General features: G+C 42.3%; 1 protein-coding gene across 8 annotated transcripts in view; it reads right to left on the bottom strand.

Moving 5' to 3' along the window:
- HDAC7 (histone deacetylase 7) overlaps positions 1 to 18,385 on the bottom strand; it is a 229,515-nt gene that overhangs the window by 7,432 nt on the left and 203,698 nt on the right. For all 8 annotated transcript variants that reach the window (XM_087886649.1, XM_034419318.3, XM_034419321.3 and 5 more), the window contains 7 exons: positions 18,329 to 18,378; positions 15,189 to 15,296; positions 11,213 to 11,268; positions 8,144 to 8,231; positions 6,979 to 7,098; positions 3,862 to 3,959; positions 56 to 174 (listed from right to left, as the gene is read on the bottom strand). In XM_087886649.1, coding sequence (XP_087742775.1) covers positions 56 to 174; positions 3,862 to 3,959; positions 6,979 to 7,098; positions 8,144 to 8,231; positions 11,213 to 11,268; positions 15,189 to 15,296; positions 18,329 to 18,378 — 639 coding nt within the window. The remainder of the gene's footprint in view (positions 1 to 55; positions 175 to 3,861; positions 3,960 to 6,978; positions 7,099 to 8,143; positions 8,232 to 11,212; positions 11,269 to 15,188; positions 15,297 to 18,328; positions 18,379 to 18,385) is intronic.

Below are 18,385 nucleotides of genomic sequence, written 5' to 3'. Positions count from 1 at the left end.
CATCAGAGTGTCCACCACTCTTAACTGATTAACTGCCACCTTGAAGGACCCTTACATTTGGCTGAGACTTTGTAACCTCCCAGTGGAGGAGGGTGGCCATCGGCTGCATCAAACCCTGCAGATACCAGCACCACATCCGGGGAGAACTCTTGGGCAATTGGCATCACCACAGTCCTGCAAAGGAGGAGAAAATGAAATTAAATTCAGAAATTAAATTAAATCAGGATGGTTAGCCTCAGCGATTCTCTGGACTCCTTGGATGTGTCAGGCTTTTATTCACAACATAAATCATTGCCTTCTTAGGCACAGTGATGGGCCAGGATGGGGTATGATTAAAAAAAAAAAAAGCAACCATCTTACACATGCATTTTTCCATTTGTATCAGTTCCGCAATGTTGCTAGATCTCTTTTATTGTTTATTATTTTTAAAAACGGCAATAATTCATTTCCATGATACGCTGAAGTATAAACGTGAAAGGACAAGACGTTATGCAACTAGGCACAGTGTTATACTAAATAATTTAGAAAACCATGGAAATCACTAAATCTTTTGAGGCCCATATTGACACTAAAGTTGAACAAATCTGGATTTGGCCCCTGCCTGAACAGAAGGGAAGCCATCTTGAGAGAATTCCTGCCCTGTTGCCCTCCCCCATCCCAATTCATCCCACTTCTTTCAATGGGACATAAATTCAATTAATTTTTTAAAATGGGAGACCAAAGAATGACTCTTCCAACCACATGTGATGCTGAACCACATAGAGTTTTCCCTCAGGAAATTACTTTTTAAAAATCGTTCATACCAAATACATTCTTGAGGGCTGAATCTGTCTTGGAGAAACAGAGTGCTCTCTCTCTCCCTCTCCCTCTCCCTCTCTCTCTCTCTCTCTCTCTTTCTCTCTCTCTCTCTGTGTGTGTGTGTGTGTGTGTATGTGTGAACCCGCACCCTCCAGCATTTTTCCATTTTCCTCTTCAGCATTTTTTCCATTAATAAACACATAAACAATTTTGCTCAAGTGGAAGATAGCAATTTTAGCAGCAAATCCCACCCCAAACCTCTCTGGAAGATGAAAGGTATAAAACCTCCCCTTACCCCCACCCTTGACCGCACTTAGTTTTTAAAAATCCAAACGAAAATATGAAACAAAGCTAAACAGATGAAAATAACTTTGGTGAGAAGGTAAACTGAACGCAACTCAGCATGAGAGGTGCCTGACCAATGGACACCGGCCCCCAACCTCCTGGATCCTCTACTATCAAGCAAGCACTGTGTGTATAATTTCAGGCTCATCAACTCACAATCTATAAAACTGCTACTTCCTCCTCTGCCTCCTCCCCACCTCCAAGAAAAGCAGAGATTTTTTTTTATTTTTTTTTTTAAAAGAACAGACTGTCAACCAATATCTCACTTCCTTGGGCTACTTTTCAGCCTCTGTAACTGGTCTGAGTTAGAAAGCATGCCCGTGCTCTTCCCACAGAAAGCCACCATCCAGCCCTCTTTGTGAGACAATGGAAGTTTAAGGCGGCTTGGAGCAGGTCCCAACCATGTCAGGGAGGAAGCTGGTTTGGATTGGAACTCCTCCCCTGATGCGCCACCTCATTCCCAGACCTCATACGCGGAGAGCCCGACAGGCCTTCCATCTTGCCCACTGGGACATAAAGAGAAACTCATCCGTCAGCCAGATCGCATTTGGCAAGCGACTCAAAGAGGCACGGGGCCTGGGAGCTGCATTTCTGCGTGGAGCAAAAGTGGGGCTATGTGGGGTAGGGGAAAGAAACTATTTATAGAGCCCTTTTAAGTGCAATCAAAGCACATGTGCTGGGCAGCTGTGGGAGGGTGGCCTTTTGCCAGAGCCCAGGCTTGGCACAGTTAGGCCTTGCAATTCAAAAGGGAGACTCTGCCAAGTGCTGTGGGTCTCCTTCATCAGGCCGGAGAGGCTAGCTCTGACCATATGGCATTCCCAAGCTCTACTAACTCTTGGTTGGGTGGTTTTGGGGGTGTAAGAGGCTCACCAGAACACAGCTCCTCGGCGTGCTACAGAGCGATAATGCAGCAGAGCAATTCAAAATGCCAAAGAGATGCATCGGTATTTGCGGGAATGATTTTTTTAAAGCAAAGGTGGACCAATTGTAAGCCCCAAGGTTTCAGGCAGCCTTCAGGTCGTCTTTCTGTAGCCGCTTAGTTGTTTTGTCTGTCATAGCTACAACCTTAAGGCAGTCTCCAAAACTAAATTTGAGACGGAAACCCTAAAATAGGTGAGGAAATAATATTTCTCTTGAATGGGATGTAGATCCATTTTGCTTTCCTACATTACTGGTTGCACCACACAATTGCTAATGGCACTTCATACTCCATACATACATGACCCAGTGAGGAAATCCAATTTTTTTTACTACCGGTTCTGTGGGCGTGGTGTGGCTTGGTGGGCATGGCAGGGGAAGGATACTGCAAAATCTCCATTCCCACCCCACTCCAGGGGAAGGATACTGCAAAATCCCCATTCCCTCCCCACTCCTGGGGGAAGGTTATTGTAAAATCTCCATTCCCACCCCACTCTGGGGCCAGCCAGAGATGGTATTTGCCGGTTCTCTGACCTGCTCAAAATTTCTGCTACTGGTTCTCCAGAACCTGCTGGATTTCACCCCTAACATGACCTCTAATTTGGCCTTAGGAAACTCAACTAAGAATGAGTAAGACTATAATTTTTTTCTCAGCCCTTGTTATTCAGAGCCACTGTCTCTTATCCCGGTCTTCTCAGCAACATGGGGATCATAACATTGACCTGCCTTACTGGATGGTTACAGAAAAATTAGCAAAATTATGTCTGTAACGGGAAGGTGATTTGCAGACTGCCCCCCCCCCCCCCCAAAAAAAAAAAAATGCTACGAGTATATGGGAAGTTTAGCAACACAGGTCTTAGCAACTGGGATGATGATGGCAGGAGGGAGGACTCTTAACATAGTGCCTCTGTCATTGACTTCACATCCTGGGGAGAAACTATATTATAACAGTTCTGGGTCACAAAAGAAGGAACTGAACTGGTTTGGTCTTTAATGTTTTCAGAAGTTTGGTAGGAGCAGCCAGGACTTTGGGCCAATGGAGTGGGGAGAGGAGATGGAGAAAGTGTGTCAGAGCTACCAGCGGAGGTGTGCGTGCAACTTCTGACAACCCAGGAAAGAAAGATTTACAGCCTGATCCTATGTTTAATCATGTTTATTTGGAAAAAATCCCACTGGACTTCATGAGCCTGACTTCCAAGTATAAACACTCTTAGGCTTCCTTCCCTGACTCTGAAGTTCTGCCTGCCCCGTTCCCTGCCTTCCTGTCCCATATGATGAAAACAATCAGCCAAGAAAAACAGGCATGCTTGCAGCCCTTTAGACGAAGTTCCTACAGGCTACTAAAAGTAAACTTGTTCAAATAAATCATACTGCCTACTTTGTTCCTCAGTTCTGATCTTTGGCCGCTCGGGCAGCAAAGGGTTCGCATCTTACATCAAACGATAAGCTCAGCTCCAGAATTAGCACAGGAGCTATTGCAAGGAGGAACAAAGCACACTTAAATCTGGCCTAAAGTGGGAGCAAACCTGCCAGATGCTTTCCTTGAATCATCCTCAACATGACGCCAGATGAAACAAGTTGTCATCTCAAACATCTGGGGAGCACCAGCTTGGAGAAATCTATCCTAACTCAGCTTGCCTGTTCTTTTCTTCCTTCATTTCCCCTCCTCCCCCCTCCGCTAAAAGTAAATTGTTCCATTGCAGCTAAAAAGTTATTCAGAGCAGCCTTTGCCAACATAAGTCAACAGGGCCCTATTGGAAGAATAGGCATTGTATCAAAGCTTGAAGCAAGACGGCCTACCGGAAAGCTGCCAAATACTCTGGATCCCCCATTGGGGGTTCAAGGCCTCCTGTCCAAGCGACATTGACGGTGAAACCTTCTCCAGCCCCAGAGCCCACCTGAAAAAGAAAAACACGGAGCAAGTCAGGCTCCCACTGTTGAGATGACTGCATCTCCAGATCAACTGAATAGTCTCACTGCAGCCATGCAGTGGATCCTAATGTCCAAGGTACTTAATCTAAAAATATCCCAATCCTAAATTTATTATTATACTGATAGCACTGGATAGATGACCTGCATTCAATAACAGGAAAATAGCAATTTGTGGATGCTTCCTTAACTCCACTGTTATGGTTTTGCTTCTGGTGATCTTATCGTAGTGAATGATCATGTGCACTAAACATTTATTTTTGGGTGCGTGTGGGTGGGAGGCATTCTTTGGAACACAAAGCATAACCACCAAAAACTGGGAGGGAAGCCCGAGTACTACATTTTCCTATGATAAGAAATCAGATTTCACATCCTTAGCTATTCAGATACTTTTTTTCCCAACAAAACCACAAATCTCTTAGAATTAAATGACCCCTTCTTTGGGAATTCTTTCTCTGAAATACAGCACTTACTTACTGCATTCCTTTAAAAAAAAATTACTCAAAGCAAATATTCTCCATTTGCCCCAGAAAAGGAAACTCATAGGTTTTTCCAATCACAAGGATAAGTGTTTTTCTATCATAAATTTAACTGGGCTACTTCCTGTACTGGATGAAACATCAGAATCAATTCCAAAATTCTCCCCCAAATGTCATTTCAGGAAATAATTCCTAGGTAATGTTAATATAGATTTTTGTCCCCCCCCAAAAAAAACAATTTCCAGTTAATGAGGGAGTGAAAGTTATATATAGAAGAATTTCCATGCTAAATTGGTGATCCTTAGAAGAGGATCATAAATTGGTGATCCTTAGAAGAGGATCATAAATTGGTGATCCTTAGAAGAGTGATTAATAGAAGAACCCTTCTGCACTATTTCTGGAGTGCTGCATAGCCTTACTGTACGTCAAACATACAGTATCCTTTGGGAATCAAATCCCAAGTACTATTCTAATGCACAGTGTAGGCAACAGTAGTTTTCCAAAATATTCGTTTGCAGTGTTATTTATTTATTTATTTATTTATTTATTTATTTATTTGTTTGTTTGTTTGTTTGTTTGTTTCATATATGCCGCCTTTCTCCGGAGACTCAGGGTGGCTTACAATGCATTTAAAAAACCATTATAAAAACCTTTAAAATTAAAAGATTAAAACCCATTCACTCCATTCATGCTTAAATGTTCTTGCAAAGGAAAAATGTTCAGTTATTTTCATGTGCAGAAGTATACTGATCTTTCTTCTCTTTCTCTCCTGCAAAGAAGAAGGTCCGATTTTATAAAATTCAGGGGTTGATGGTGGCGGCGGTTAGGTTTCCACTACACTTGTGTAGCATCCTATAAATGTTGGAGGCCGCTTGCAAGTGTTTATTAACCTCTTCTGGCACACCTGGTCATTTCAAAGTTGAGCCTGTGGCTAATGAATGCTGCAGTGCGACTGCCCCAATGTTTTAAGACGAGGCATGAATGCAGCACAGAACAGGCAAACTTTTCCATGTGAAATATAGTTCTGTTAGCTTTTTGGGTAGTAGGCTTCTGACCTAGACAGAGGTTTACTCCAAGAGAAAACTCTCTGTCTTCCCCTTCATTTGGGAGTTAGAACCCAGAACCTAGCTTGCTTTGTGTGTGAAAGGAAAGAGGGAACATTTTCCACGAAGAGGAGGAAGAGGAGGAGGAGAGGGGAAATGAAGAAAATGGATATGGGTGGGAGGAAATCCCTCTCTGAAGGACAAGCAATCACCCTTCCAAAGCACGTCATGTCTGTTAGTTGGGCGAGAGAAAGACAAGAAAAGAGAAAGGGTTGAAAAAAATCCATGGCAACTCTCCTTTGGGGCAGGGCTCACTGTCAAAACTGACAGTGTGTCTGATGAAGGGGGGGGGGGGAACAGCTCATAAAGGGCATGGTGGGGAGGGGGAAGCCTTGAGTGATATGCCACAGTCTCCCAGGGATTTGTGCGGCATCATAAACAATGCTTCAACCCCTTTGATATCTCCTGCTCAGAGGGAGAGATGAGAACCAGATGGGGGCCAACTCCAGTCCTGGCCACTTTCAGCACTAAGCCCCTTTGAAAGCAGGTTGTAAAGCATGATGGATTTGAAATACCAGAAAAGCCCAGCCCGATTCGCCCTCCTCCCACCCTCAGCTAGGGCAAAGTTCTCCGTCTTCTTCTTAGAGCTGGAAATGTTCAGCTCTAGCTTGATGATGTTCTCCAGAGAACTTTCTTTGCTCCTCAAATGCATTTAGTTTTTAACATCCCTTAAAAAAAAAAGAAGTCAGAAACCAATGCTGTTTAAATTTTGATGAATTTCCAAGGGGACATCTCTGTTTTCTAACCTGGAGCCAAGAAAGGCTCCATATGGATGGACTGAGCAGGAGGTTCACCAGCGCACTTAGGGACAAGGCTGACGATGGAGTCTCTGAGAGAGGGATGTTTGTCAGCTGAATTAGACTTAAAAGACTAGGAAGGTTGAGTGTGGGTAAAATTAAAGAAAAGTTAAATGGACAGAGGTCCAAGAAACCTAAAAGTCCCACTAGGAACCTAAAAAAACCAAGAAAAGCAGTTACCAACTACAGACAGAAGAGCTTAACAGATAGGACATACAGAAGTTTAGAGATTGTAGGTAATAAGGGAAGTAAAGCATAAAGTGGTCAGATCCTGTTTCTTAGAAGGCAAGATAGAAATGCAGTAAAATAAATAATTTAAAAAACAGTACATGGAAAGGAATCATTTTTTGAACAGGAGCATTTTGCAGGGATTTGCATTTTCTCTATTGTACAGAGATGTGAGGTAGGGGAGGGAAGAGACGTTCCTGGCACACAACAGTTCCTGATCTAATAGTTGGTTCAAGTGGTTTGAGATATGCTATTAAGTTGGCAAGGTTAAAATTTACCAACAATCACATTGTGCTGAAATTTGGGGTTTCCCTTTTCCTGTACTGTATCAGTAATATTTTAATTTAGGGAAACCGAGATAGCTGTAAAACAGGAGATCACCTCATCAGCTGCTCCGCTACCAGGGAAGAAATTGCCATCATCATAACGATGCAAGGAGAGGTAGAGGACATTGGGATCTCTGTAGAAAACTTGCTGTGTCCCATTACCATGGTGAACATCCTGAGGGGGAAGAAGAGAGAAGATAAGAAGCCTGTAAGTTGCCCCAAAGGTGCTTTTTTCAAGAGGCAACTGGACTTTCTTGTTTTTCTTTGAAGACGTTTCACTTCTCATCCAAAAAGCTTCTTCAGGTCCCAGTGCTGAACTGAAGTGAAATGTCTTCAAAGTGAATGAGAAGCGAAACATCTTCAAAGAAAAAAAAAATGAACTAAAGCTTCTTGGATGAGAAACAAATCATGAGGGGTCATTTTAGTTAGGTTCATTTGTTTCTTTATTGCAGGGGTTTTATTTTAGTCTTGTGGACTAGAAACCTGAAGGTAGACAATGCTTACAGTGCATCATTTAGAATAGACTCTTTCCATAGCACTAGTAATAGCACTTAGACTGATATACTGCTTCACAGTGCTTTACAGCCCTCTCTAAGCAGTTTACAGAGTCAGTCTATTGCCCTCAACAATCTGGGTCCTCATTTGACCCACCTCAAGGATGGAAGGCTGAATCCACCTTGAGCCTGGTGAGATTTGAACTGCCAAATTGCAGGCAGCCGGTAGTTAGCAGAAGTAGCCGGCAGTACTGCACTCTAACCACTGCACCACCATGGCTCATAAATCCTGTAAATTGGTACACATATGGCCATTAGCTGCCAGTGCTCTTCTATTTTATATCTTAGTATAGCCTTCCTCCAATGTTGTGCCCTCCAAACTGTCAAATTCACACACAACATTAAACCCAAGTTAGCAAAACACAATTGCTGGATTCCTGTAATATCTTGTACCCAAGCACACGACCTATAGCAGTAACGTGATTCCTACCACAACATGGCAACTCCCCAATTCCCTTTTTGCCATGTCTCATGTACTGCTAAACTCAGCTGGTGTGGGAATATGGCCCCTGCACTTTCAGTCAACCAGCTTGGTGGAAGGGATTATGGGGCTTGTAGGATAGTAGATCAAAAGAGCGCCAGGTCGGGGATAGTTTTTTTTCTCTCTTTCATTTCCACAGGGTTAACAAGAAATTTTCTGTCTGACAAATGAGAAGAAGAACTCACCCAGTCGACAATTAATATCTTGCTGATTTTCCCTTTTTGCTGGAGCTGCCTGGCTGCAATTGCCACAGAATTGAAGAAACAGAAACCCCTGCCAAGGAACAAGGAGAATAAGAAGCTGGTGAACAACCAAAATAGAGAGGAAATGTATTTATGGGACATCTTGCCCAACTGGTACACACCAGCCTCCCCAAAGTAATCCAACCTCTCCTCATGCAAAGACCCATCCTACAGTATGGGCAAGAGGGACTCATTTCCTTAAGTCCTGCAGAGATCACAGAGATCACGTTTGCTGCATTCTTCCACCCGTGTGCTGCATTAGGGCTCAGCATTACAAAGACACACATTTTGGCTGGTGGAGCCACCTGCCAAAAACCAAGCTCAAGACTTAACTGGATGGTAAATGGCCTCTTTCTCCCATGTCACATTCACTACTTTGTAATGGCAACATCGGAAAGGGTCCGATGTTGCATGTGGAAATGGGTCACCTCTGCAGAGATATTTCAGGTGCATTGCTTTGGTTGGAATACTTTCACAAATTCATTGAAACCCAGCAGCAATCATCTCAACTGCTTCTTATAGAAAGACAAATAGCTGCCCAGAGTTGATTGATAGTGAGATGGGTGCAAACAAAACAAAACAAAACAAAACAAAACAAAACAAAACAAAACAAAACAAAACAAAACAAAACAAAACAAAACAAAACAAAACATAAAATAAAATAAAATAAAATAATAAAACAAAACAAAACAAGCAACTTGTCATCCTGAATGCTAATACTGTAGTGAACTCATTTTTACAGTGTAAATTAGTGGGAAGTCAACGTTGCCCCAACTATGAATAAGGAAGTATCAGCAGGCTCCATTGTATTTTCTGGAAGTAAATAGGAATCCCTACTGAACTGCTCAAAGCGAACAGACACAATGATGGCTAGCTAAAGAATGGAGTGAAAAAAGAATAAATAAAGAAAATAACGAAAGATGGAATGGAATAACCTGGAAGTGGGCCAGGCAAGCTGGCCCCTAAGACTTTGAGATCTCACTGTTTTGATACAAGCCTCACTTCCAACTATTTGGACAATGGCAGGGGGATTATGTGAAGTTTAGGACAAAACATCTGGAGGATGGCAGGCTGCTTCTCTTCGTCTTGACTTCTACTGTGATCCAGAAAATTAAAAAAAAGGCATGCAGAGGCTGGCTAGCTTTATTACTTGTTTTTCTTTTTTTTTTCTGCTCAGCGGACTAGAAATAAGAAATTACCCTTGTTCATTCTAGCCTGGACAGAAGGTTTTAAACCTAGTCATTTTTTTAAAAAAAAAAAAAGAGGAAAAAAAAATCTGGATATGCTTCTTATTCTGGAAGCAATTGTTCTTCCTTTGTAGGTAAAAGCAGCTGCTCTGAGATCAAATCAGAAGCTTAAAAAAAAAAAAAGCTAAGTATTACCAGTGGCATTTTATGAGAGGGTATAAAAAGCATCAAGGTAGCTGTCATAGCCGTGCAACTGGAACCGTGCCCTCCCATTTGTGTGAATGTGTGCGCGCCTTTGAGCCAGTGTTGACTCTTGGCAACTGCCTGGGCAATTCCCTGCAGTTTTCTTAGCAAGACTGTTTGCAAGTGGCTTGCCCTTGCCTGCTGCTTAAAGAGAATCACTAGCCCAAACTTACCCAGCTGAATAAGTTCCTTAAAGCAATACTAGAACTCAGTCTCCCGCTTTCCTATGTCTTCTTTTTTTGTTTTCTCTTTATTTCTGCCTGCTCCCTCTTATCACCTTGCTTAATCAGATCTAAGGTATCTTCTTTTTCTTGTGCCATATCCGTCATCGGATGTTGGCGATCATGTTGGCAATCCTATTTTTGTCAACAGCCGTATGAAAAAGTGCTGCTGAGTTTTGTCCAAACCAGTCCCTTAGGTTTTGAAGCTATGATGTTCTTCTTCTGCCTGGACCTCGTTTGCCTTCAATCTTTCCTTGGAGGATTAAGTGAAGGATGCCGTATTTTTCTGGGTGTCGCATCACATGTCCAAAATATTCTAACTTTCGTTTTTTAATGGCTTTGATTATTTCCCTTTGCTTTCCCAGGCAGCTTATCGCCTCCTCATTTGTGATTTTGTTAACCCAGTTTATATGTAACAGCTGCCTGTAAACCCACATTTCAAATGCTTCTAGCAGGGGTGGGTTCTAAATTTTTTTATTACCGGTTCTGTGGGCATGGCTTATTTTGTGGGTGTGGCTTGATGGTCATGTGACAATTCTTTAGGATTTAGCAGAGGTACTGGTCTACCAGGCTTTTAACTGCTTGCAGAGCTGTACTGGTCTACCCATTTATTTTTGCAGGCACCAGTCTACTCATTTGTTTTTGGAGGCACTGGTCTACCCATTTATTTTTGCAGGCACCAGTCTACTCATTTGTTTTTGGAGGCACTGGTCTACCCATTTATTTTTGCAGGCACCAGTCTACTCATTTGTTTTTGGAGGCACCGGTCTACCACCACACTGCCTTTTAACACTGATCAGCTGTAGGGCGGCCCTTTGAAGCCCCGCGGCAAGAGTTTAAACAGTTTTTTTTGTTGTAGCTGATCAGCTGGGACTCAGGAGGCAGCAATAGATTGGGGGGGGGGGCAAATAAAAGGTAAGAATAACGCGGGGTGGGAGGGTGGGGCAGAACCTGTTTGGTGACATCATATCGTCACTGCTACCGGCTCGGTGGAACCGGGCCGAACCGGGAGGAACCCACCTCTGGCTTCTAGTCTCCTCAAGTGGTTTTCTATCAGAGACCAACTCTCTACTCCATACAGCAGGATAGAAAAGATGTAAGATCTAAGGTATGCCCAACATAAATCCAGGGCTACATCTGATGTATCCATTACTGTTTATGACTGCATTCCCCAACTTTCTCAGACTGCTTTACCATAGTCAAGATCAGACCCACTGCCCCTGGGTTCCAACTGTGGCTGTGATGTCACAGAGAGTGGAACATTGAGAGCACAGGCATGAAGGACTCTTAAGGGGCTTGTGTCTATCAGGAAGATAAGCCATGGCTCAGAAGAGAGAAGACCCAGAGGTGATTCTCCTTACATTGCTGTGGAGGGATCAGCGTGGTGTCCTGGAGGTCGTACAACGGCAAAGCCATTCTGTAAGATATTAAAAAGAAAAAAAAGAAAGAAAGAAAGAAACAGCAGAGTTAATACTGTTGTCATGATCAGTACAGGTAGTTCTCGATTTACAACAGTTTGTATAGTGACCATTCGAAGTTACAACGGCACTGGGAAAAAAAAGCTGACTTATGACCATTTTTCACACTTATGACCATTGCAGCATGTGAATAAAATACAGATGCTTGGCAACTCACTCGTATTTATGACGGTTGCAGTGTCCCGAGGTCATGTGATCCTCCTTTGCAACCTTCTGACAGGCAAAGTCAACGGGGAAACCAGATTCACTTAACAACTGGGTTAATAATTTTAATAACTGCAGGGATTCGCTCAGTGGTGAAATCCAATTTTTTTTTTTTTATTACCGGTTCTGTGAGCGTGGCTTGGTGGGCATGGCAGGGGAAGGATACTGCAAAATCTCCATTCCCACCCCACTCCAGGGGAAGGATACTGCAAAATTCCCATTCCCTATTTGCCGGTTCTCCGAACTACTCAAAATTTCCGCTACCAGTTCTCCAGAACCTGTCAGAACCTGCTGGATTTCACCCCTGGATTCGCTTAACAAAAGTGGCAGGGGCAAAACTCACTTAACAAATTTCTCGCTTAATGAGGTAAATGTTAGGCTCAGTTGTGGTCGTAAGTCGAGGACTACGTGTATGCACAGTGCTTAAAATAAATGTTTTGTAGAAATGAAAAAAGCAGCAATAGGATGCATTACTGTAATTCAGAGGTTCCTAGCCACATGGCCGCGGCCCATTTGGAACTGAGCTGCACAAGTGATGGGTAAGCACACACACAACTCCACTTGTATAAGCGGTAGGCACTCGTGCTCACACGGAACCATCCCATCTCCTGCCCCCTTGCCAATCCATCAAAAGGAAAGATTGGAGACCATTGCTGTAACCGGATCAGTCACTGTAAAGTGGGGTGGGGGGTAAGCTGCATTTATTTGAATCATATCTCAGTTTATTTGGCTGAAAGGTGAGTAATAGGATGTTCCCCCCTTAGTGGTTTGTTCTTCTGTTTGGGCTTTTTCATCCTTTAATTGGATTTTCTTATTAAGATGTGGTTACGTTGCTTCCTGTTATGAGACTGCATATTGTGGGCCTAATGTAATCAAAGCATGTCTTTTTCTGTTAAGGGCCAAAAGATCTACCGATTTTGACTATCGGTTTGTCAAATGCTCAGAATGGGCTTTGGCTTACAAAAGCATTTATTACAACCCAATGGTCAGCCGTGTTTAGAGTTCATATGATATATGACTGCTCCTCTGGTTAAATTCTTTAAATGTTAGTAGGAAAAATGTAAACAAGCCAATGAGACATGGAAGTGCTTAAGTGTGGTTGGATCACCATCATTTTATCTGTTGGAAAGGCATGGCAATTCAGTGCTTTCTATTACAGCGTAATATATTATATTATATTATATTAATTATATTATTATATTATTATATTATATTATATTATATTATATTATTATATTATTTATTATATTATATTATATTATATTATATTATATTATATTATATTATATTATATTATATTATATTATATTACAGCGTAACTCATGAATGTTCAAAATTTTAAATTTTTTTTCAAGCAATAATTTAAATGGGCTAGATCTAATGTTGTGTGTATCTTTGGTGAGATTTTCTCCTCCTATCCTCTTTCCTGCAACCTCCCCCCTATAAGGGCTGCCCTTGTTTAGTGGTTCCGTCATTAAGCAAAGCAGTCACTAAGTGAAACTGTGACTGCTTAATGATCTTACTTCAGCTTCTCTTTTGCTTTACAGACCTGAAAGTGTAAGGATTGGTCATAAAGTTATTTTGTCACCACTATTGTAATTGCAAATGGTTGCTAAATGAGGCTATGCTAAATAATGACTACTTGTACTCCCAAAATCCAGACAAGATTTTAAGGTATTGGGGAACCTGGTGGGGAGTGTGTGAGAATAGTTCCTTCCTGTTTAGATGACAGAAAATACTCCCTCAATTGACAACTATATGTGAAATTTCATGCACTGTTACAATTATAAGGATTAGTAATACTAATATGGTCATATTAAATATTTAAGATACGGCAAAAAAGTTTAGGTTAAATCCAGTGCAAGAAAGATGCATTTCCCAATGAAAGCAATATGAAAAATTAGCCAAGATGACTTCAAGTCCCACTGATTTCCCAAAAACATAAGAGCAGCAAACTTGCTTGGTAATCAACCATTAATCGACAGGCTAGCTAAGATACCACTAAACTTTTTTCTCATCTCTTATTTTTCTTTTCCATTTAAGATTTTCTGTTTAATAATTATTATTGCATTTTTCATACTTCAGCAAAATACCGCTGACGTAACTTAAAGTTGTATTATTTTGTTTGTCTTTTTTTAAGCTTGAGGTCCTTTTCAAAAATAGTAAAAACCCCCACTGTATCCCATTCCATTAAACTATATAGCCAAAGAAAAGAAATTGAAAACAATTTGCGTTTTTAAAGAGACATAATGTGATCAGTCCTACAGGGTGAGAACAACTGAGCTGTTTCATAGGGGCCTTTATTTTATTACTTCTAATTAAAACAGCTCTGTTTACGCTCTGAGATGTCATTACTAGTCAAACCTGAGTAGCTATACCACTCCATGACATCAACACAATCATGTTATATTTCCTGACTGGATGGAATTCCTCTATGAAGGAAGAAACAATTATATCAAGGAAGAAGATGAGAATAAAAGCTGAAAACAGGTCTGAAAAAACGTTGACCAGTATTGCCTTCCTTCTTCTTCTCTCTCTCTCTCTCTCTCCCTCTCTTTCTCCCCACCTTTCCTCCCCCCCCTTTCTCAATTCAGCCTAACAACTGAAATGGGTAAGTGTTCAATTAAAACACATTCCCAAGTTCAGCTGCCAAATGCCTGTGAATATAATTGAACATTTGTTCCCTTGAAAGCCCAACAACAAAGACCATTGCTACACCTCCTTGAAGCCATTGCCAAAGCCTTGGAGTCACCACAGAAGGTCCTTCTGCTTAACCAGCTGCAGTTGTGACTTCACTGGAGGATCCCGTTTTGAGCAAGTTTTTAACAGAAAGTTACATTAATCGGAGGAGGGCTAGAAACACCTGCTCTCTTCTTCAGATACTGTATATGTGCAACTGTTCTGTGCTATAACAAGTTGAAGTCAGTTTAGGGGCATGGGGAGGACTCTGATTATCCTTGTCAGAATCATTAATGGAAATTATATTTATTTCCATACACTTCAGCTTTTGCAGTGTCCCCCCCCCCCACCCCCACCCAGATTCTGTGTTTATCCAGTCTTTTGGAATACCCAGCAAGGATGATAATGTGTATGTGAGGTTGGAAGATGTGGGCACTTTTTAATTCCCTGACCATCATCAATGGAAGATCCTGCTGAGATACCAGCAGTTGCCCCACAAGGCCAGGTGCTGATGGTAGTCCACCCAAACTCCAGAAACAGAATGATGGGAAACAATTTTTGAAAGACACAGCCAATTGGATGCAATGCTTAAGGCGTCAGGCTAGACATAAAAAGACTACGAGTTTTAGTCCCACCCTAGGCACAAAGCTAGCTGGGTGAATTTGGGCCAGTCATGCTCTTTCAGCCTAGGAAGCAAGTAATGGCAAACCAAATCTTGCCAAGAAAACTGCAGGGACCTCAATACTAACTTGAAGGTGTGCATGCACTCAAAACACCAAAAACATCCTTGAAAGGCGAGAGGAGTAGAATGGACAGACGTGCATGGGAAGTTCATGCAACTCTGCATTTTATCTCTGCAAAAAAATACATTTTGGAAACCCCCTTTGAGATCACCACATGCTCTTTTGCCTTAGAAATCCAAGAGGTGAGGGAGGGGCACTCCCCATCTATCTTGCTGTCCCACCAGGGCTCTTACCTTAAGCTGTCGACTGGCCACTTTGAAGGCCAGCTCAGTCACGCTGCCAGCTGCCCACCGTGCAGCATTGCTGGAGTGCAGCTCATTCCAAATGGTGTCACTGTCCACCTGGACCCAGTAGGAGACAAAGAAGAGTTCAGTCTACAGAAAGGGCCCCGTGGTTACATTTCTGCACACAGCAACAAATAAACCCACGATATGGACTAATGGTATATGCACACAAACACACATACAACCTCCCAGGAGATGGGGTAGGAGAAAATCAGTGGAAAAGCTGTTGGACACCATCGCTAGTTTTGGACCAAGGAGACTTTTCTTCAGAGAGGGGTTTCTTTTCAGGGCTCTCTGATCAAATCAACTGTCAAATGCAGCACTATGACATGGACATCCTCTCTTTTGAGGGCAAATCAGAACGGTGCAGCCCTTGGCATGCAACACGTGCCCGTTCATGAACCACAACAACAGCCTGGCTAGACAACAACCCCATCCCCAATTCTTCAACTTTGCTGGGCTCCCACAAGTTCCTTCGACACCGACATGCAGGAGAGCTTTCCCAACACATTTCCCCCCCCCCTCTAGAGTTAGTTGCAAAAGTTGGGGGCAGGAAGAACCCATTCTTTTTACCTTCTTGATTCTATTTGATTTTTTTTTTTCAAAAACAAACATCTTGGTTTGATCAGGATCACGTCATCGGCAAAGTAAGAGCCGGAAAACCTCAGAGATTCTCTTCTGATCAACTCCATGTGTGAGCAGAGCCTGCCTTCTGCCTTAGTGCTCCAGGCGCGCAACTCCCTCTCCCTCTCTTTCTCTCCGGGTGCAAGGGAGGGGGAAGAGAAGATCCAAGCCCCGTCAGTAAGGACAAAGGAAAGGGGGAAAGAAAGAAGGAACCAGAGAGCAAGAGAAAGGGAGCAAAAGGTTAAGAGAAGGAGAAGAGGGATGGTCGGGGAGGCAGCATCCTGGAAAAAAGAGAGTGAGAAAAAAAAAAAGGCACGCAAGAAGGCGATGAACGAAAGTGAACGTGGCAGAGAGCCCAGAGGGAGGGACACAAGAGACAGAGAGAAGGAGGGGCCAGGGAGATTTTCTCCAATCTAACCCTATTCCCCCAACCCTTCTCAGGAATACTTCTGAACAAGGCTGGGAGTGAACATCAGAATGGAAGCGGGATAAGAAATAGAAGGGGTGCAATAGACCATCGTCATTCCAGCAGTACGGACCGCTATTCTTGCTAAATAGAGACAGCCAAGGTCTGGATTATACCATCAGACTATAGGCAGAACTCACTGGGTGAAAGGCTCTTCACACAAAATCTGTTTAATACTGCAAATCATGCGCTAATGGAAAGTCTAGCCAAGAACTCTTTGACATCTAATTTACTAGGCCAGGAAATAGTGTCAGTGGTATAATTGTCCCCTTCAAACTCTACTGACTGTATGCAAGTTCTTTACAAATAGTCCTCAACTTACGACCACAATTGAGCTCAAAATTTCTGTTGCTAAGCGAGACATTTGATCAGTGAATTTTGCTCGATTTGATGACCTTTCTTGCCACAGTTGTTAAGTGAATCACTGCAGTTATTAAATTACTGTTAAGGGAATCATTGCATTTGTTAAGTTAGTTCCCCCAGCTGTTAAGGGAGTCTGGCTTCCCCGTATTACTTGGCTCGTCAGAAGGTCGTAAAAGGGGATCACATGACCTTGGGACACAGCAATGGACATAAATATGAACTCATTACTACGCATTTGAATTCTGATCACCTGACCATAGGATTGCTGCAATGGTCGCTAAGTGTGAAAAATAGTCATAAGTCACTTTTTTCAGTGCCGTTGTAACTTCGAACGGTCACTAAATGAGCTGTTGTAAATTGAGGACTACCCGTATTTACTCAAATACAAATCATTTTCTTATTAACTAGATATAGAGGACAGTGTATGGCTGGAGAAAAAAACACACTGAAGAAAGGTTAAAGAAAAAAGTAAGGGAGTTAGCTAAGATGGGCCAAATATATTTGTTTGCTGGTGTGTACATTTTACCAAGATTTTCCCCAAAACATTTGAGCTGAATTCATTGGCCATCACATGGTATGTGATATGACAGCCAGATCTTGTCACGTCTACACAGAAAACCCTGGTGGGTTTCACATATGACTCAGTGACTTCACAATAACCTGGGAAACAGCATGGTGAAGTTTACTAGAGACAACTGGAGCCTTCTAATTGAAGTTGGCCTTCAAAGAGCTTATATCTAATTCACTAGGGGATCCTAGTCCAAACAGATTTGGAGGTCCATGGATACCTTTCCTCTGGCCAACAGGCTTAGTGAAACGTCCCTTGCCCATCAACAGAAGTTGCCAAGATCCTGTTCCAATTTAGGAATATTTTGACCTTAACATTGTGAAACTGAGCAAGTGGGTGGGACTGTTTACTGGAATCCCTTTTCCAGTTTCTTGGAGCACCTCTGCTCTCTACCAATGCTCCCAGATGTGAGAGAATTGAGTAGCATGTTGGGGTAAGCAGCAGTCTTGCTATGGAAGTGATAGGTATGAATCTGTCCCTTTTGGCTTGTCCCCTTAATCCTAAAACTTCCTGCACAAGACAAACTGGAGAAAAAGCATAGTTGCCGCCCTCAACCACCCAGGACCAGATTAGAAAGTCTGTAAAAGGAGTTCTGATAATAATAATAATAATAATAATAATAATAATAATAATAATAATAATAATAATAATAATAATAATAATAATCCATTAAGGAGAGAGGTAGGCACTCCTTGACCCCCGTGGCCTGAGTGACAAAGATCTATCTAGAAATAACACTCCACCCTCTGACTGAATATCAGATTTGCCTCATGTTCTGATTCATACCTTGTACTCACATGACATGAAATGGATCACATTCTCTAAGCTCATTTTAGATGCTAGGCTATGCCAGTTAGCAATAGGCAGACCAATCATCTGCAATTTTTTTTGGACTTGAAACATTCCAACTCTCTCCCTTCCACCCCTGAGCATTCCAGTGTTGTGCCTCCTTTGTTTCTTGGAAATCCAAAGTCGGCACAAACCAACTTCATCCTGTTTTCATGGGAAACAAGGTATGGGAAGAAATCTTGGGTGGAAACCATCCCGCCTGCTGGAGAAGACGCTTACCCCAACTCCACCACAGGGCAGCATGACAAACATCCGCTGGGACAGGATTCCTGCAAG

The sequence above is a fragment of the Pantherophis guttatus genome, chromosome 2 (genome assembly GCF_059756535.1).
Source record: "Pantherophis guttatus breed Tessera chromosome 2, ASM5975653v1, whole genome shotgun sequence".
Taxonomy (NCBI): domain Eukaryota; kingdom Metazoa; phylum Chordata; class Lepidosauria; order Squamata; family Colubridae; genus Pantherophis; species Pantherophis guttatus.
This window is presented reverse-complemented; position numbering and strand designations above follow the sequence as displayed.